The following is a 21754-nucleotide window of genomic DNA, read 5'->3' as shown; positions in this document are numbered from 1 at the left end:
CGGACTTTGGAGGTTGGACGAAGTTGGACAACAATCATACGGAACGCTGACGGTACGGGAACTACGCAAACGATGAAGAACCGTCAAGACAGAAAGCAAAACAGAATACGGATGAATTGAGGCTGTCGTCAGGATTCGTTCACATTTCTCAATAGTTTGAAAATTCTGACAAAGTGCCAGCTACAGAAATGAAGCTGGACAACGGTTAAACAATGTCTCCGAAAGTCATCTTAAGTCCAGATTTCTTGTTTCGTTTTGGCTTCGGTGTCCTTCGTTAGTGCCGTGTGACCGGGGCTTAAGACCTTCAAGGTCACTGAAGGTGAAAAGCAATGGTATATTGTGAAAGGCCACATATGACTTCCTGTTTGTGTCATAGTTATAACTAGTGGTGTAATGGAACACAGCTGATCCATACATATCCCCCCGCGCCTCCCCATGGCTCACCATACACTTGTATGCAAATGTTTGGGCACCCCTGATAATTTTCATGATTTTCCTTTGTAAATCATTGGTTGTCTGGATCAGAAATTTCAGTTAAATGTATCATATAGCAGATAAACACATTGATATTTGAGAAGTGAAATGAAGTTTCTGTTTACAGAAAGTGTGCAATAATTATTTCAACAAAATTAGGCAGGTGCATGAATTTTGGCACCCCTGTCATTTTATTGATTTGAATACATGTAGCCCTCATTATTGGAACACAAAATTAGTTTGGTAAGCTCATTGACCCTTGACCTCCTTACACAGGTGAATCCAGTCATGAGAAAGGGCATTTAAGGAGGCTATTTGCAAATGTTTCCCCTCTTTGCATCTCTTCTAATTAGTGGCGACATGGGAGCCTCTAAACAACTCTCAAATGACCTGAAAACAAAGATTGTTCAACATCATAGTTTAGGGGAAGGATACAAAAAGCTATCTCAGAGATTTCATCTGTCAGTTTCCACTGTGAGGAACAGAGTGAGGAAATGGAAGACCACAGGCACAGTACTAGTTAAGGCCCGAAGTGGCAGGCCAAGAAAAATCTCAGATAAGCTTAAGCGAAGGATGGTGAGAACAGTCATAGTCGACCCACAGACCTGCTCCAAAGACCTACAACATGATCTTGCTGCAGATAGTGTCTCTGTGTGTTGTTCAACTATACAGCACACTTTGCACAAGGAGAAGGTGTATGATGCTGTAATGCAGAGGAAGCCTTTTCTGTGTACATGCCACAAACGGAGTCGCTTGAGGTATGCTAAAGCACATTTGGACAAGCCAGCTTCATTTTGGAATAAGGTGCCGTGGACTGATGAAACTAAAATTGAGTTATTCGGACATAACACAGGGCGGTATGCATGGCTGAAAAAGAACACAGCATTCCAAGAAAAACACTTGCTACCTGCAGTAAAATTTGGAGGTGGTTCCCTCATGCTGTGGGGCTGTGTGGCCAGTGCAGGTACTGGGAATCTTGTTAAAGTTGAGGGTCACATGAATTCCATTCAGTATCAGCAGATTCTTGAGAACAATGTTCATGAATCAGTGACAAAGTTGAAGTTGCGCTGGGGCTGGATCTTTCAACAAGGCAGCGACCGTAGACACTGCTCAAAATCTACTAAGGCATTCATGCAGAGGAACAAGTACAACGTTCTGGACTGGCCATCTCAGTCCCCAGACCCGAATATTATTGAAAATCTGTGGTGTGATTTTAAGTGAGCTGTCCATGCTCAAAAACCAACAAACCGGAGATGTTTTGTAAAGAAGCATGGTCCAGAATACCTTCAGCTAGAATCCAGACTCTCATTGGAAGCTATAGGAAGCGTTTAGAGGCTGTTATTTCTGCAAAAGGAGGATCTACTAAATATTGATGTATTGTTTCTGTTGGACAGCACGGTGGCTTAGTGGTTAGCACCGTTGCCTCACAGCGAGAAGGTTGTGGGTTCAATTCCCGTGGCCTTTCTGTGTGGAGTTTGCATGTTCTCCCCGTGTTTGTGTGGGTTTCCTCCGGGTGCTCCGGTTTCCTCCCACATCCAAAGACATGCGGGTTAGGTGGATTGGAATCTTTAAAATTGTCCGTAGGTGTGTGTGTGGGTGTGTCTGCGTTTGTTTGTCTATTTGTGGCCCTGCGACAGACTAGCGTCCTGTCCTGGGTGTACCCCGCCTCGCGCTCTATGACTGCTGGGATAGGCTCCAGCCCCCCGCGACCCTTAATTGGACTAAGCGGTAGAAGATGGATGTTTCTGTTGGGGTGCCCAAATTTATGCACCTGCCTAATTTTGTTTAAAGAATTATTGCACACTTTCTGTAAATCCTGTAAACTTCATTTCACTTTTCAAATATTACTGTTTGTGTCTGCTGTATGATATGTTTAACTGAAATTGCTGATCCAAACCACCAATGATTTATAAAGGAAAATCATGGAAATCATCAGGGGTGCCCAAACTTTTACGTATGACTGTATGTGTACCTGATGACTATTAGGCCTGATAATTGCTTCATATTTAATTTATCAATCTCATCTCATCTTCAACCGCTTTTCCGGGTTCGGGTCGCGGTGGCAACAGCTCCAGCAGGGGACCCCAGTCTTCCCTTTCCCGTGCCACATTGACCACCTCTGACTGGGGAATCCTGAGGCTTTCCCAGGCCAGTGTGGAAATATAATCTCTCCACCTAGTCCTGGGTCTTCCCCGGGGTCTCCTCCCAGATGGACGTGCCTCGAACACCTCCTTTGGGAGGCGCCCAGGAGGCATCCTTACCAGATGCCCGAAACACCTCAGCTGGCTCCTTTCAACGCGAAGGTGCAGCGGCTCTACTCCGAGCCTCCCACGGATTAATAATCACTATAATAATTTATCAATATTATATTATATGGAATATGATTATTCCAATCATCTATGTTGTAAATTTATACAAATTGTACTCATGGTAGCCTGCGTTTTTTTTTTTTTTTTTAATTATTGTAGAGCTGGGCAGCAATTAAAAATTTGAATCATGATTAATCGCATGATTTCCATGATTAATCACGATTAATCCCATTGTTATACCTAAAATCCAAAAATGAATTCAAAAGTTGTGTATAGCACAATTTATTTTAAATGTTCTGCCATATGAACGAAAGTGCTATAACGTTTGTTCTACACTTAACAACAGCATTTTGTTTGTGCAGTTGCAGTTAAATAAAAATAAATTATGGTTATCCAGTGATGTCCAGTCTTCCACAACACTAATCGGCCTGCAGTCTGTAGTTGGGCGGTGTGGGCCCCTCCTGCTGCGGCCTTCACCCACTTTGCCTAATTTCTGAGGTAATTGGAGTGTAAACATAATTGCCCTTTTAGGGATCAATAAAGTTGTCTGAATGAATCCATTTTGCTGTCACATTTGCAAGCTTCTCTTGCCTTTGTTTATTTAAGACTCGAAGTACTCCGCTGATAAGAAAATGCAGCTTTGCAGTGGCTGCAGATAACTTTGGTTCTGCCAACTACGCTGTCTGGAAGCACTTTAAAATGAAAATGGCCATGTAAAAGTTCTGTGCCCTTTCTCTGCCACTTCTTTTCTTTTCCGGTGTCGGGGACTCGTCACACCGGTTCCTGTGAGCGCAGCAGCAGTCAGTGACAGACTTGCAAAACAAAAGCCTGTGAGCAACAGACTCTTACAATTTAAAGAAACAACAAAAAAAACCCCAACTGTGTTAATGTGCGATAAAAATAAATACTTGTTTTATAAAAAGTAAAATAAAGACCTCTTTCTTGACCTCATATTTAACTGTTGACAGCACTGTGACAGTAAAACTTGCAATTTCTAACCTACATTGTTTATAAATGTAACTATTAAATTCTTTCTAACATTTTTCTAACTTTTAAATTCTCTCTAAACATTTTACTTGTCGAAATTATTATTTTTATAAGTAGTATTAGTAGTTAGTAAAAAAAGGCTTCAAAACTGGACCTTTAATCTATGGGTGTTGTGGGGGGGGGGGGGCACATCCTTGCCCCACACCCCCATTCCATCTGGATTCACCCCTGCTTTGGTGTTTGAGCACAAAGAATGGATAACATTGATTTACGCAGAAAACATAACCAGATTTACAGGTAAGAAAGTTTTATTGCATTTACACATCATGTGGTCCTCAGAAAGACAGTTTAGGTGCATTTGAGTGGAAAATAGTGTTAGTTGTTGACGCGTCGCGGAGGATCAGCTGTTTTTAACGAGCAGATACGGAGCGGCTCAGCTCAGAATTCTAAATAAAGGAGAAAAAAAAAGCATAAAAATGTCTTTGTAAAGCTCAGTGCAGGTGTGCTGTTGTCACCGCGCTTTAAGAGGTGAGGACAAGTCGTAACTGCTGCAGAAAACCGCGGATGAAAAGCTCACAGCTCGCTTAAAGTGGGCAGTTCAGTCGAACCCCGACCTCCTGCCCACGGACCAAGTTTAATGAAGTGGTTAAATTAGAGTAACGCGTTACCGGCATCACTGCCCATGGCCAATTTAGAGTCACCAATTCACCTAACTTGCATGTCTGTGGAAGTGGGAGAAAGCTGCAGCACCCATGCAGATATGGGAGAATGTGCAATCTTCATACAGAAAGGACACATCAGAATAATATTATATTGTATTATGTATAACAACAATAAAATTTGTATGTAATATAAATATATTTATGCACTTGATCCGCTAAATTAGTTTATTTTATTTATTTTTTCAACATATGTATTCTAGTCAAAAAATAAGAATGGCTGCTTTTCTTCAAAAGCTGCAAAAACATTAAAATTTAAACTCTTCAGTGTTGTATTTAAAGAATAAAGAAAAGGCTGCGATATCATTTCCCTGTTCTTTCTTTGAGTAATTAGCTTCCTCCATTTCCTTATTTATATTACAAGCTTTTGCAAAAGAATGGGTTTATTTGTTTCATGTCAGGTCATTAAGTATCAGCAAAAGTAGATAATAAGCAGTCATTACATAAGCAGTAGCAATTTATGTTTTGACTCCGTGTATTTATAGGAAAGTAGTGACTAATGCATTGACTAATGCATGATTGTAAATTTGTCTGTAGTAGGCAGTTCTCAAAAAGAAAGACAGACAAGAAACTGACTAGAGAAACAAGCCACAGAGACACCCATGGGAAGTCTGAAGGAGTTATCAGCTTCTGTGGCTGCAACTTTAATCTGTTGCATCACCAGTTTTAACGTCATGGTAGAGTGGTGTGGAGAAGGACTTTAATACATCAAAATAGTTCAGATCGATGCTTCAGTTTCTCTGTGTCTTCTGTAAATCGCTGAAATTTCATGACTTTTTAAGAAACTCCTCTGTTTGTCTCCAACATAAAGCCCTAGTATATGTGGTGATGCAACAGACAAAAGTTGCACTTTGCGCAATTTCTCCAATTACAACCACAGATGTAATTGGAGATCAGATGTAATTGGTGTCACAGTGACACCAGACACAACTCTGAAGCCTTTTCAGAGTTGTCAATTTTTCGAGTGGCTTCCCTCAAGCCCTTCTTGCGCAGTCACTCAATTTTCATTCCCTAATGTGTCTAAAGAAAACTGTCTATAAAGGTATAAAATGTGTTTAATCATGTAATTAATTAGTTCTGTTCAACATGTTGTCATTTGAGGCAGTTTAGAGTTCTTATTGGGGAACTGCAAATATTTTTTCCATGCTGTCGGCGGCCTCTGTGAGACACCTTGATTTGACCTGCTTGTTAAACATGTTGCCAAATGTGCCTGTGAATGAACATTTGAGCCTTTGTTTCTTTTGTCTAAAGGCAGCAGGAGCTGTCGAACCTGCTCCATGAGAAAAAGTATCTAAAGGCTCTGGGCCTCGCTATCTCACTGGACCAGCCACACACCGTGCTCACAGTCATCAAAGGTAATTTTTAAAATAACTTAATTATTTGTGCACCCTTTGTTCTTAAACTCATCAAGGCCACAGTTTCTGTGATTCCCAGGAGTAAAATACTAGACAAACTAACATTTTCAAAGTGCAGTTTGCAGCAGTCTGTAGAGGCAAAACATTCATTCTTGTAATCTGCTTTGATATGTTGCATTAATTCATTAATTTCAACATCATCAAATTCAAACCCAAAAGCACATTTCTATGATGCATCACTATGAACATAGTATGTGGAACATAAAAATGTGCGTGAATGCCCAGCATTCCAACACCCTTACTCAATGTTATTTGATACTACGCTTTATATTCAGGTGTATAGAAGCAACAGTGGTGCTGGTGGCACCCACATGTAGGCTTTGTAAGTGAAAGAAACTGAGAGACAAGATTATTTCAAGATAGATATAACTTCAGCTACACTTGCTTCTATTTTCCATTACCATGATGCTGTGATGAATTAATCCCTGACATGTCTAGCAGGGGGAACACACGTTTCCGATATATTACATGAGCAAAATAAACTTGTTTTTTGTGTTGATCTGTTGAATCTAATTTAAATGTTTACTGTATTTTCCATTGTTGTTACCTTAGGTCACTGATTACAGTCCAAGTCTCACAACTATATATTAAGACGGGAAACACCAGGACCTTAAAGACTTGAACCTACATTCTCCTGCAAAGACATTTGAATTGTCAAACACCTCTGACCAGCAACTTCATGACTCTGTAAATTCTTCCCATGCCTCTGTCAGTTTCAGAGTCCGAGGACCCACAGAGATGAACATCACTGCTTAAACAAAACAAAACCTGTACACTTGTTTTGTGGATGACAGAAAGGTGTTTGGGATAGTACAAATTATGGCTAACACTGGACCAAATGGGCATACTACAATAGCTAATATTGTACACCAGCCAGTCAGACACAGGTGTCATAGTATACAGCAATATTTCCCGATCCTGGTCCTTGGTAGGGCTGAATGATTTAACCAAACTCATGATTTAAACCAATGCAAGTAGCAAAACACAAAGGCTGAGATTATTTTTACATTTCTCTGCATATATTTAACAGAAGTTGAGTGATAACATAATTGTATTGTGTTGTGGTGTGTTCCAAGGAAGTAGCTGCTGATTTGTAGCTGCTAATCTGCTCCATCTGTTTAATCGAGTGATCCATAATGCATCAAAAAGCTCCAAAACACATCCTTAAAATCAATACTAGGTTTCTTCGGAAAGATTAACCATACAGATTCACATTTGTGAACCATTGTCCCTGTTTAGTCTGAGTTGCCACTGGTAGGACAGTGTGAGCAACAAGTTAATTAAAAAAGTCAATGTTTAATATGAGTTATTAAGATTTCATGTAGCTGGGATGTTTGCCAAATTGTGATGCTACCTACAGTGATTTTAAATCTGTACATAGTAAATATTTATGAGATGCTGTCCTTTGCGCAAAATCAAACAAACTTAAAATTGCCAAAATACTGAATTTTGTTTGGCATAACTTTCAAAGTGCGTTTAAAGATCGTGAAAAGAGCCACTTGCCAAGTTGTAACATCATCCAGCGTGAATGACTAGAGATTTAAGCCAATTCAAAAACATTTATTGAAAAAAGTTTCCATTTACACTCTGTCACATGTAAAATTAATAGATTAAAAGAAACTAACTCTGTGCCTGACACAGCTCTTTGCCTCACTAGATATGTATGTTTTGAATAGTGCCTCAAATGCCGTGTTCATCTAATATTAATGTGTTTTTAACCTTTTAAGCATTTGTGATGTATGCATAACATCAAATTATATGAAATATAACAAAATATGAATTTTGCATAATACTTAACTTAAATGGCCTCAAATTGTACCTCTTTAAGTAGATTAAAAAAAATCGTTGTATATCTTGAAATTTTTATTTTATTCGTTTGCATAGGCCCATTGATATCTGAGAAAGGCACATTGTAAGGAGAAAAAAGGCCCATTCCTTCAGGCACTGAGGGGCCAGTAGCCCATATCAGTCTTTTGAAATATGAACTGTCTGTCACTGCGTGGCGGACAGTCGTGTTCACCAATTGGAAGTGTCATGCTTTTCACGTTGTAGGCATGCTCACCAATCAAAGGTGTTGAATAATAATGAGCAATATTTACATGTTCTCTTAAGTGGTAATGCTCCATCACATGCTTTATAGTGAATACTTAACTGAATGTTGACTTTAAAAAATTGTAATTGCAAATCAAACTGGGTTATCTGTCAGAAAAATTGCAATTACATATTTTCCCAGAATCATTCAGCCCCACCCATTGGGAGTGTGTAGTATATTACACATTGCTCACTACTTTAAAATACTTTACTTATTTTCTGGCTGTGTAAATTTACTTGTTACTTCTGCATTACCTAGAAACATATTATAGCCAAGACCTTTCCCATATTTTAATCACTCTGTGTATACACTCAGTTTTACCATTATAGAGTATCAGTCAGTGTTCAGACATGTAGTGTCTGATTTTCTCTAAGCAGAGTTCCAGTCTGGCCAGGGTTTCTTTTTCTTCCTCGAGTTTAAACGACACATATGCTTGTGTGTCATTACCGTATATATGATACTGTATGCTATGCTTTTTGAAAATAGATCCTGTTGGCACATCAGTGTAGTCTTCATAGAGAACAGGCGAGAAGATTAAGTCTTGGGGTACATCATATGACTTGACCTGATCCTGTGATCTTGCACCTTTAACACATACAGACAGTCTCCTTCCAGTGACATATGATTGCATCCATCGATGTGCATTTCCTCTGATGATGCTCTGTATCAAAGGTGGCCAACAGATCCAGCAAGACCTTAGACACAAAAATACAGAATGTCAAATACAAATAAACACAAAAACATAAAACATAGTTAAGCTAAGATAAAAACAATATAACAAATTGTAAGCAGAAGAAAAGTCCATTTTAAGATTTGCCTTAAAAGATTCAACTGAAGTGGACTTTATAATATAGAAATCATGAATGTTTATGAGTTCAGTGGTACGAATATTTCATGTTCCAGCTTTCACCAAATTAAATATTCATTCCATTGAAAGAATGTAATAACGTTTAGTATTTGTTTTATATAACGGCTAAAATAGATCCTTGTCACTTAATATTAAATTAATTTATAAACAACAGAAAAGGGACTTACATTTTGGTGTGTCACTGCACTGACATTGTGTACTTCCAAAAAAAGAAAAACAGTTTGTATACTAACCTCATTCCAGCGAAAAATCACCCCAGAAATTTGTCCATCTTTGGTGCATCACTGCTGCTCTGACATCAGCAATCCAACACAAACTTTAATTAGGAGTCCAAATATAATTCTGACGATGTCGTCCCTGATGCCGTGCACAATTTTCGTGTACTTCCAAAAAAAAAAAAAAACCACTGTGTACTTCCTCAGTTCAGCGAAAAAAAAATCTTGTCATAAATTAGTCCAGCTTTTTATTCTGACTTCCTCCTAACTGCTCTTCATGCCTCCAGACAGTTTACAGCACAGTGGATTTGTTTTGTGTGTGTGTGCGCGGGTGTGTGGGTGTGTGTTGGGAGAATTAGCACCGTCAGTTATCTCCAACAAATCGTCTGTCAGCAAAACACACTCCACATGTTTAACTAAACACTGCCCACAGTAGTGAGCAGGGTTCGCAGTGTGCAATGGTACCAAATGTATGGAAACAAATTTGCATGCTAAATGGAACCAAATTGCACTCTAAATGCAACGCAACACAAATGGGACGAATAATCCATGTCAAGTGATATACAAAGCACCAGTCAAATGACAAGGATCTACTCAGCCGTTATATAATATCAACAGGTCTACAGTTTTGTCCCTGGTATCCTTAGACAGCTCTTTGGTCTTGGCTATGGTGGACAGATTGGAGCGTGATTGATTGAGTGTGTGAACACGTGTCTTTTATACAGGTAACAAGTTCAAACAGGTGCAATTAATACAGGTAAAGAGTGCAGAATAAGAGGGCTTCTTAAAGAAAAATTAACAGGTCTGTATGAGCCAGAGTTCTTGCTGGTTGGTATGGGGTCAAATACTTACTTGCAGCAGTAACATACAAATAAATTATTCAAAAAAATCATACATTGTGATTTCCGGATTTTTTTTTTTTTTTATTTTTTTTTTTGGATTATGTCTCTCACAGTGGACATGCACCTAAGATGAAAATTTCAGACCCCTCCATGATTTCTAAGTGGGAGAACTTGCAAAATCGCAGGGTGTTCAAATACTTATTTTCCTCACTGTAGCAACACATCCAGGTACAGGTGCTATCAAAATAAATATAAAAATAGTTAAGCTATCAGATTTACATCAATTTACAATTGATGATTTACTTAATTAATTTAAAGCCTGATTTATGCAGCTGCACAACTGTAACTGTGTTATGCAGTGACGTGTGTGACAGTTTTAAACTTCTCCGTAGCTGGATTTTGCTTTATTATGAACTAATCACCTCCAAATCAAAAGTAAGCTGTACAATTTCCTCTTTTTTCGACTTCATGCTGTAAATTTGTGGACTTTTCTGATCCATTTGTAATCAGCCTGCACGCTGCAAAAACTATTATAATATGATGGCAGACGAAGCAGTGAAAGCTGTTAATATCTGCATGCACAACACTTCATGCACGTGTTGGGAGCAAAGGCTGTGATTCAGTGTGCATACTGGAAAAGTATGGACACCTTAGTTAAATTTAGTCCTCTTGATGGCAAAGTTGGCATGACCGTGCAGTCGCCCATGTGGATCTGCAGGTCAGGCCCATATCTTGCAGCTGCATCATGACGAGTCACATGGTCCTTGCGAGGGCTCGGTAGACCTATGGAGCTTGGACCCTGTGTAAACTTGCTAGCACGTCTAGTTATTATTATTATTATTATTAGTAGTAGTAGTCTTATTATCTTTTTTGGGGGGGCGGGGGGGGGGGGTGAGATTTGGCACATGAAAGTTTCAGTTTAAAAAAAGTCATAGTTGAGACAAAAAAAAAGCGAGTAGAATGCACTATGCATCTTGGTACATCAAAATCAAAACAGGCCACAATTTGTGACTTTTGTGTTTATGTGTTATTCAGGCAAACAAATGAAGAAAACAAAAATCTTAAAAGAGCAAAGTAATAATTAACATAAAAGGCAAAGCATTATATTTCATGGAATCTATGTGAAGAGTCAAAATGACATTTATTGGAATTGTAAGATGTGGTATGTTGCAGTCTTTCTGCGTAAGTTGAGGAAAATGTTCGGTATTCCAAAGGATAAATATAATTAGAATTTGTTTGAGAACCAGGATATTTTAAAGGAAAAAAGTACATATATTTAGTTTAATGGTTTGATTTTCTTAAAATCTGGTTGAAAAGTTCAGTTGTATGGAGTATAAACTAAAGTGGTTAATGAACTTTATAATGCCTTCTTTTTTATTTAATGGCATTTTGGACCTTGGCAAATGTCTACACTTTGTTTGTCCTTCTAGTCTTCAATAAATATACGTATGAAATTTTTAAGCCCATGATTTCAAAACATTCATTTTGGCAGCAACTTTGAAATTTCAAGATTAAGGTTGCAATTTAGGTTTTTGATGGTAGCGCAGTTGAATTTGTCCAATCAGAAAATGTGGTTTGACACTGAAATGGTTCAGATTGTATAATCTTAACAGAAATTGAGCTTTGACCATATGTCCATTGACCTTTCCACGTTTTCGGTCATAGTGACTTAATTAGGATTGTTTCAGTGGCGTATGTACATTGACAATAAAAGTTTTCTTGTACTTTATTTTGAACTACCAGAATGTTATTTTTTTGCTTCAGAACCCAGTGTTTAGAAATGTGATTCTGGACTGCCAAGCTTACCTGTCCTCATCGTCTGCTCTCCTCTTGTCCTGTGTTACTCTTTAGTGATGCATCAGGGAGAAGAAGGCCAAAAGCTGCTGGAGAAAACCGTGCTGAAACTTCGAATGGATCAGAAAGGTAACATTTTAAAAGTTTGAAACTCCAAATATTGAAATGTTTAATATGAGCTAATGGAACATTGCCCTTCAATAAACATTCTGCAACAAGCTGTTTGTTTTTATGATAATGAAGGTTTTTTTTGTTTGTTTTGTTTTTGGTCTGTAAAATGTGGTAGTGTAGTAGTGTGAAAGTATTTATTGTGTTCCCACACATCAGTGTGACTTACATTATTTATCGTAGATGTCAGATTTAGTCAGGGAGCTGATGTAGCAATAAAGCCTCCCGTGGGAATTTTGTGGTGAAAGCAAACCACTGGTTTAGATGTTTCAAGAGGTCCTTAAGGAACATGAAAAAACTTGTTGACAATCTTGAATCACACCAGAAGTGTCATTTTTGAGGAGTCTATTGGCGGCCACCTTTGAAAATGGGACATAGCTAAAAGTACAAATATACTTTCCTCTAGCTGGATAAGAATGCATGAAAAATTAAAGATAAGGACAAATGAAATGCAAAATAATAATATATTTTCAACTTAAGTAAAATTATATTTTGATTTATGGATACATTATCATAATCTGAATTACTTTAATGTATAATAACTCTTGTGCCAATGGAAATGGAACCATTTGTCTCCATGTAAGAGAGATGTGTAGCAGTTCCATACTCAGATATGAACAATGCCACTTCATAAATTACTTATTTAATAAGTCAAAGGTTTAAATGGGCCTCTCAAGCTTAGAGTCTCCCTTAGCTTTGAAAGTCTTCAAGCACGTAGTAATCCTGTCTAGATAAGGTCAACATCAGTGTCATCCTCATCCTCATTTACAGGATCAAACTGTTCAGTGTTGATGCACAGATCCTCCTGAACTGAACAGCTACACAGATCTGTGAAGTTTAAACCCACCTGTTTGCATTTACACCTGTTTGTTACACCTGATTTACACCTGAGCATTTTGTCTTGATACAAGCACACTTTATCAGATGAATCATGGCATCTGGTGCAGGTGGCTGGGTCATCATGACTCCTTTCCAGACACCATTTTTCAAGGTCCAGCCATAATGTTCTGGGGATAGAATTGTTCCAGATCATACACTGATAGGGTGCCCTAAGGATACTTTGGTATAAAGCATCCTTTGTTGGTGGTAGACTTTCTGCCTGGGCCTGCTTTTTTCTAAACAGCCACCATCTGACATCCTTTACCTCTGTCAATGCTGTGTTTGGAAGTTACAGCTGGCATACGTACTTCTCTAGGGCAAAAACTGTTTCGTCAGTTGGCATTTCTGTAGTGCCAAGGTTGGATAAGTAACAAGGGCATCCTCACTTGCAGCTTCTAATGTCTTCCAGCATGTTAGTTTGCTTTTCCCGACAAGACTTCCAGTTACATCAGCTCCAGTTAATGTGTGGAAGCCAGATAATGCAGCAGCTCTGCTGTGAGTGCATATTATATGGTTTCAAGGGTGACATGTGTTTGTTCTTGTCCAACACCTGTTAAAAAACAGGTGTTCTGACACAACTGTGGATATCTCCAGAGGGTATGAACCAAGATATCAGTATCTGGAGAATGGATATCAATACTTCATGTGTAGAACATGTGTTACATTGGCTGCCCACCATCGCTTATGATACTGGATGTCTATGGCTTGTGCATCCTTGGGATCAGTTGCAGTGCTCAACTTTACACGGAGCTTCTCATTCCCACTCTGAGAATGGCATTTTGCAAAGTCTGTCCGGCATTAAATGTTGTAACTCTGTGTAGCGTGTATCCTTCTTGTCCTTTGCCTTCACAAAAGAAGCACAATTGTTTCTTGTGTGGAACAGATTTTGAATGTGTGAATGTGGATGTTGATGGTACAGTTGTTCTCGATGAGGATCTGCCAGCAATCTTCTTTTCATAACACTCTTTTGCTCTGTTGTACATACCAGTATGTACAGTTTCCTGATAACATGTTCTGTGCCATGAGGCTTCATTAAGCACGAGGGGTTCCACAGTAACATTCTAAAGTCGTTTTTGTATTTCTGGATAGATAGAGTCACCAAAAGATACTCTGTCTTTTATGTACTCTAATACTTTCTTGTGAGCTGTAGGGTTTTCCACAAGGACTTCATCTTTCATCTTCTGGCATATTATGCACTGCGAGTAATCTCTCTATCCTTGCCTGTTTTGCAGCAGGTACATAGAAACACTCTTGGTTATCCATCTTTACTGTTTTCAACTTGATAGGTCATCAACTGATAGAAGAGAATACTACAATATTAGAAATAGTAGATTCCTGATACTTACCAGAAAGTACAGAAAGAGGAATAAGAAAGTATTAGTATCACATGAATACAAATGCAGCCAGCATTAGGATTAGAAAATACAAAACACAAACACAACCTAAATATGTGAAAATAAACCTTTATTTCCCCTACAAAGTGATATATAAATGATGTTGACATCACAGACAGAGACTGTCTGCAAAGGCTTGACGCAACTCCAGGAACAGGTGACTAAATGAAATAATATTTTATCACCCTTCGTGTGAGATGACTAGGCATAAAAAAACTACTTCAAAAATGGTTAATTTATGATGTCTAATTATATTCTCAGTATCTGGATGCAAATACTCCCCAATATTACGTAGTCCTGAAAGAAAATATCTCGTCTATTAAGGTCTGCCTTGAAAACGATGAGAATATATTAATTTTTTTAAATAAAAATGCATAGAACATTGTAAACAAGATTCTATGGCAATAATATTTAAGATGGGGACTCTGTGCTTCATTTAATTTATTGAGAGATAGAATGTGAATGATATTCTGGATATTCTATGATCTTAACTACATGTATCTATATATCGGTTGGCAGCCATTTTGTTTTTGTCAAATATGACACTTCCAGTGGGATTCAGAACTGCCAACAAGTTTTTCTTTGTTCCTTAGGAACCCCTTGAGACATTGAAATCAGTGGCTTAATTTCACTACAAAATTCTCATGGGACTACATAAGCCCCCTGACTAATTTCCAAAACCCAAACATATTTGGATTTTACTTTGACACAAAGACACTGAGAAATACCAAATCGCTAGATTTTTTTTTTTTTTTTTTTTTTTTTTAAGAGGGAACAGCAGCTTGCTGGAAAAAGTCAGTAGACCATTCTTGCGGCCGTTTGTCTTGCCCTTATGTCTCCCCAGCGGCTCTTTCAGCAGATACCTCCTGCATTTATCTTAAACCAAAGTATCTGTTTTAGATGGGCTGTCAGTCTTGGATCTGGATAGCATCGGGTCCTTCTTAAGGTGCCCTAACACTTGCACGACTTTGATCCGCACACACATCGTCGTGACTTGCACGCACATCATCGTGACGATCCCGCTTGCTGTGTTCCCAGCTGGACGTCGCTCTTTGTTCCACTGGTTGCCACGAGTTGTACGCTGGACATATATGAAATAATTATTTTGTAGCAGATTAATCATTTTCTCTCCGAGTTGGTTGTTGAAAACGCCTCTAATCGCTTCCGGAATCACAGAGGACCCCTTCAGCAGCAGCTTTTCTCGTGCACGCCCTGAACGAGGTGGAGAAAGCATTTGGAATAGTCTAAAAAGGTAATTATTTGTCATGTTTATATTGTGATGGCTTGGTAAAACAGTTACATGTTCATCCCTTCTTGTAAGCAGCTGTAAAAGTATGTTTATGATAGATTTAGCATCTCGTTATAATCATTCAGACGAGCTGTGCTCTGATGCGGTGCACTGACGCAATCACTCTCACTCACATGCATTGTTTTTGAATTGTTTGGGTAATGTTCACATGAAGTTCACATAATTAATGCGTGATGGAGATTTTGAACATTTCAAAATTTTCTTTGCACACTTGCACAAAGCTGCACACAATTTACAGTGGTTTACAATGAGTTTAAGACTCTGCTCTCGTGCACAAAAGAGTGCATGCAGGTGCAAGGATCAAAGTCGTGTGAGTGTCAGGGGGCCTTTAGTCTGCACTCCAAAGAGCTACTGCTCAGACGCGTTTTGGACGAATGTGCCGACAGCAGAGCTGGGAATCCACACTTAGTCGCACAAGATTTCCACACCGAGTAGGCACATTCAGAATGTAACAGCGGTCTATTCACTAAAGTAATTTTTTTTAATGTTTTGTCATTTTATAAATAATTTTTATTTTATTGAGCTCAAATGTTGAAATATATTTAATTCAATTTGTGCGTCAGTGTAAATTGACATTTCTGTTTTATTCTAGAGGAAAAAAAATCATTTCTGCCCTGATTTATAGGGATTTTTTCTCTCTTTTTTGGCACCAAACACTAACAGACAAAAGTATTTTTAGAGTGTAATAGAAGCTTTTGCTGTGAGAGGAGGAATGTCAAACAAACTCTCACAACAAACAGATTTGCTTTCAGATGAGTGACAAGTTGTTAAAAAGGAAAAAAGTTTTCACTGCTATAACGTCTATCCAGAGTCTCTCCTGCGGTACTGTGTGGTGTGGAACACCAACGCCAGAAACTGTTTGGAAGCCCAGGCTGTCCTCCAGGTCCTCCTCACACACCTGCCTCCAGAAGAATTGCTGCAGTTCCAAGGGGTTCGAACCCACCTGGAGGGACTGATCCCATACACAGGTCAGCAGACCATGTCAGAGCTGCACACCTCATAGACAGCAGCGGTCTGGACTGTAGTTATTCTTACCAACTCAAAATACTTTAAGTTCTTGAAAGAGTTGAACATCTAAAGGCCTGCTGCAAGATTTGTATTTATACCATTGCAAACAAAAATTTGTACAGGAGATACAGTGGGGGAAATAAGTATTTGATCCACTGTCAGTTTTGCATGTTTTCCCACCTACAAAGAATTGAGAGGTCTGTAATTTTTTATCGTAGGTACACTTCAACTGTGAGAGACAGAATCTAAAAAAAAAAAGCCAGAAAATAATATTATATGATTTTAAATAATTAATTAGTATTTTATTGCATGAAAAAAGTATTTGATCCCCTACCAACCAGCAAGAATTCAGGCTGTCACAGACCTGTTAGCTTTTCTTTAAGAAGCCCTCCTATTCTGCACTCTTTACCTGTATTAATTGCACCTGTTTGAACTTGTTACCTGTATAAAAGACACCTGTCCACACACTCAATCAATCACACTCCAACCTGTCCACCATAGCCAAGACCAAAGAGCTGTCTAATGACATCACTGTAGACCTGCACAAGGCTGGGATGGGCTACAGGACAGTAGGCAAGCAGCTTGGTGAGAAGACAAAAACTTATGATTATTTATTAGAAAGTGGAAGAAACACAAGATGACTGTCAGTCTCCCTCGGTCTGGGATTCCATGCAAGATCTCACTTTGTGGGGTAAGGATGATTCTGAGAAAGCTCAGAACTACACAGGAGGACCTGGTCAGTGACCTGAAGAGAGCTGGGACCACAGTCACAAAGATTACATTAGTAACACATGATGTCGTCATGGTTTAAAATCCTGCAGGGCAGCAAGGTCCCCCTGCTCAAGCCAGCACATGTCCAGGCCGTTTGAAGTTCACCAGTGACCATCTGGGTGATACAGAGGAGGCATGGGAGAAGGTCATGTGTTCAGATGAGACCAAAATAGAGCTTTTTGGAATCAACTCTTGCATGAAGGAGAATAATTCTGGTCCAAAGTCTTTTAATGTCAGATCATTGGATTTTTGGGTTGTTTAATACATCATATTTGTCAATTACATTTACAGAGGGGGACCAGTTTGTTAATTCAAGTAGTGCATCACAGAAACAATTATTTTTCTGAGCAGCATCACAGAGCTCTGCTTTACCATTCTTTATATGACCTGCTGTCCCATTAGGTCACATCTGCAATTCAATTTTTTTTTCTTCTTTGAATTAAAATAGAGATAAAAATGTTAATTTTTATGATTGCCTCTTATCCTTCTTCTCGCCCTCACAGAGAGACACATGCAGAGGGTTGGCCGTCTGCTACAGGCATCCATGTTCCTCAACTACATGTGGCAGAAGATGAGAGTGACCGGTTTACCCCCAAGGTGAGCGAGGCTAAGCAGACTTGGAGGTTTTTCTCCTGTGAACATTGTATGAAGTGTTTTTAGGGTCAAAATGTCTCTACTTCTGAAGCGTTTTCTGTCTCTCTCTCTTTCATGACTTTTTTTTCTCCCCTTTTTCTTGTTGATAGTGATGTTGGTGGTGATTTGAACCAAACATGGACAAATGTCCATGATCAATCTTGTCAAGATCTCAGCACATAAAATAGTCTGTTTCGCTCTTGATGGACTCTGGAATGAGGGAAAAAATACTGTTTGTGTTTTCTGCCACATTTTGCACTTTTGAATGAATCTGACAAAAGGCAGTGTTAATTATGTTACAGCCTTATTCCAAAATGGAGTAAATCGGACCCAGCGCCACAAGGGGGCGTTTGGGGGTGACGCCCCCTCACGTCATCAACCCCGCCCCCTCAGATGTGAGTTATCAAAAAATAAAGAAAGAAAAAGAAATACTGGAAAATATAGCAAAATATTAGTTCAATAATATCACGTATTTAACAAATAAACCAAATTAATTAACTAAAGTAATTAATTTTAAAACAAACTGATATGGCGTGTGTATCTGTGTTCAAGCGATTTGATAGGTTAAGGGTTGCGCTTGTCAGTGCGGCAGAGGGCAAGGATCCTGAGTCCACTGAGGTAGGCTAGCATCCAGTTTCCACACAGAATTTTATATTAAGATATGGACTTTTATGGTGAGATAAAAGTTATGTATTGTTGTAAATATATTTACATGAAAGGTTTATCTTTGACCCGTTGTGTGACTGTCATGCCCAATTACGCTGTGTTTGTGCTTGTGATGGAGGGCTGTATGTTGGGTTAATCTACTGTCTTGTGTCGTTTCTCAAATCAGTTGTTGGTTTGGTTTTGTGGTATGCAGGAGATCACTTGACCGAGGGTTAGGGCTGCAGCTATTGATTATTTTTTTAATCGAGTATTCTATCGATTATTCTGGCGATTAATCGAGTAATCGGATAAAAAGTACTTTTGCATTTTTAAACAACATCAATAGTCCAGGGCTCTCCCTAAGCAATGGCACAATGTCCCTCTGCCAGTGTCTTGACATTTTGCTGAAATGGCGATGGGATGTAGCTTTCTGTTCTGTTTTTTTTCCCCCAACTTGTAAAATGTAACCATTTTGAGTTGTTTTTTTTTTTAAGGTTGGTGGACTGGATCCCTACGTGATTTTTTTTATTTTATTTTATTTTATCCCTGTTTCTCTGCGATTCAGCAGATGCATTTCAGCAGGAGGTTGAACATGCAAGCCTGGCAGTTTTTTATTTTTTTAGATACCGTGTTTGTGAAGCATTGTGTGTTGCCCAGAAAAAGCAAAACACTTAGTGCGAGTCTGAACAGCAGTCGGCTTCGACTGTGGGTACCCGGCCGTCGTGTCAATAGTCACTCAGCATGTCTAGCAGACCGTGTTTTTTAATAACAGACAAACACACTGCTTCACTTTAAATGTGCAGTAAGTCTATTTCAGATGATCAGTGTGGAGCCTCTTTCTCTTAAAAGGCTTTATTTTACTCTGTGTCGCATTGGAAAGCGGTAGCTTTAAGGGCTAAATTATTAGCTGTTACACAGCCTGAGCGCATGCTCCAGTCTTCTTCTGTTGTTTTCTGGGGACATTACAGCGCCACACCAGTGGAGGATTGCTGGTCTTTCAAGGAGGGGAAGCTCAATTTCGGCCTACATCATAAAATGTGTCGGTTTATTTATACGTAAATTCTACCCTCCGTTCCTTTTCAAGAAAATGATCTGTGACCCTGTCGTACCAGCAAGGCGTCTTTTCCAGGGACTTGACTAGTGTCCTCTCAATGGACACTAGTCCATTGAGAGGAGCTAGGCTCCTTAAACGGCCTTGGCCCATGGTGTTGCAGGTGTAAGACTTGAGCCGCTTTAAACAGGAGAAGCTCCTCTCTACACCTGCAGATGTAGCTCCAATCGTTGTCACTAATGACAATAGTTTGTACACCTGTCTACACATACATCTATACATAAGATTCCTGAGCACAACAGGACATGTGGGTACATCAACATTTGCAAACAAATGGCTAGCGCTACTCCGTCTAGGCACTTTGAGCAGTAACCTCATACCATCATTGTATGCCACAGAGTTTCTGTAAACTGCTTCTTTTATATCGCTGCCACAAATGGGCAGTGTACATTTGGATACAGAAAGCTCTAAAGAGTGCTATTTTTACAGAAAATGAACACATACCAAGTTTTGTGATCAGCATATTTGCTTGTGCATACATCATACAATACTGTCTATAAATGTCACGGTCATCAGACAGGTCATCTTGTATGAAATGCCCCAAGTATTTAACCTCATTACATATGTTGAGAACTGTGTCAGACAGGGAGAAGTCAGGAGTCATCAACTTCCTATCTGCCTTACTTGTAACAATCATGATATTACTCTTTCTGGCATTATATTTAATGTCAAAGTCATACCCATACTGGGAACATATCCTTAATAACTGCTGAAGACCAGCACTGTATGGACAGAAGACCACCAAATCATCTGCATACATCAGGTGATTATGTGGTCACCAACCATACATCCTGTTTTACAAGTGTTTAATAGCGTTGACATTTCATCCATATAGATGTTAGAGGTAATATATGTATATAAGATGTGTGTGTGTGTATGTATATGTATGTATATATATATATATATATATATATATATATATATATATATATATATACACACACACACACACACACACAATATTTCTCTGTTTAGATGCTGTTCGTGTTTTGTGTAACTCATTTTGATGCATTCTCCACAGCGCAACTGGAGATGAAGAAATGGACATGACTCCTCTCACAGGAAACCAGCCACTTTTTGTGACTGACACAGATGAGAGAAAAGACATTGACGAGGAGACTGGCGACGATAACACCAGTGATGATGAAATTGATGGTGGACGTGATAAAGAAGAGGACAATGATATCAGTGTCACAAACAAAGCTGTTGCCAGTGTCAAGCGAGGAGAAACTGCTAAAACAAATGGCGCCCTCTCCTCTGAAAGCGAGGAGAGTTCAGAAGAGGAAGACTTGGAAGATGACAGAGGTCAGTTGGTTCTGCCAGTAAGTTTAGCTTCACCATGTCAGGCGCTCACCAGCTGACCAGAGACATGGCGAACACAGGAGTTCTGCAGACTGTTGTCTCAGACTGATGGGCGGAGCAACTCCATCTGTGCAGCAAGCTGACAGAAAGACAACACTTTATCTTCCATGCACATCTATCCCGTAAGTACTAGGAAGTAAGAGCGAAAATATTGGTGGAAACGTGTGGTTTTGGTCACACTGCACGTCTTGTTCTGGCATCCTGATCAACCAGCTCGACCACGACAAGACAACAGATCTCATGCAATTGTGGCTGTGACATAAAATGTCTTATGGTTTTCACTTAGGTTTTTTTTTTTTATTTTTTTTTATATATCTTTATTTGGAACGGACATGACAATATTCAACAAGGCATTGTTACAAAAAATATGAACAGTTGACCTTCTATTTTTATGTATTTTGAATCCAGAAAATGAGGGGGGGGGGAGTCCCCTGCTGTCATAAAGATGATCATCAATATCACTAGTGAGATCAAAGTCTGCTCTCATGGGGGTTATAAATGAGATCCAGTTATTCCAAATTTGGTAAAAATTTGTCCTTTTGAATCCTTATTTGATAGGTCCGTTTTTCTATTCTAAATATCTGGATGTGATTACTGCCTGATGATTGAAATACACAGATTTCTGAGTGTCCGTGATGACTGTTGGTTCCTCGCTGTTCACGGTCAGGTAATTGATTGGGGCCAATTGAGGATAAAGTCATGGTTTCATCAGTTCCATCAGTTCCCTCTTTCTTCCACACTGTTACCTTCACTTTGATG

At 39.0% G+C, this 21754-nt stretch overlaps 1 protein-coding gene across 1 annotated transcript in view; it reads left to right on the top strand.

Annotated features, from left to right (window-relative positions):
* tbl3 (transducin beta like 3) overlaps window positions 1-21284 on the top strand; it is a 78831-nt gene extending 57547 nt beyond the window's left edge. Inside the window, exons 19-23 of the mRNA XM_034191417.1 lie at window positions 5741-5844; window positions 11773-11844; window positions 16275-16433; window positions 17748-17841; window positions 20655-21284. Coding sequence (XP_034047308.1) covers window positions 5741-5844; window positions 11773-11844; window positions 16275-16433; window positions 17748-17841; window positions 20655-20994 — 769 coding nt within the window. The 3' untranslated portion in view covers window positions 20995-21284. The remainder of the gene's footprint in view (window positions 1-5740; window positions 5845-11772; window positions 11845-16274; window positions 16434-17747; window positions 17842-20654) is intronic.
* The last annotated feature ends 470 nt before the right edge of the window (window positions 21285-21754 follow it).

This window comes from Thalassophryne amazonica, chromosome 16 (genome assembly GCF_902500255.1).
Source record: "Thalassophryne amazonica chromosome 16, fThaAma1.1, whole genome shotgun sequence".
Lineage (NCBI taxonomy): Eukaryota > Metazoa > Chordata > Actinopteri > Batrachoidiformes > Batrachoididae > Thalassophryne > Thalassophryne amazonica.
Note: the sequence above shows the minus strand (reverse complement) of the source record. Positions and strands in the feature narration are given on the sequence as shown.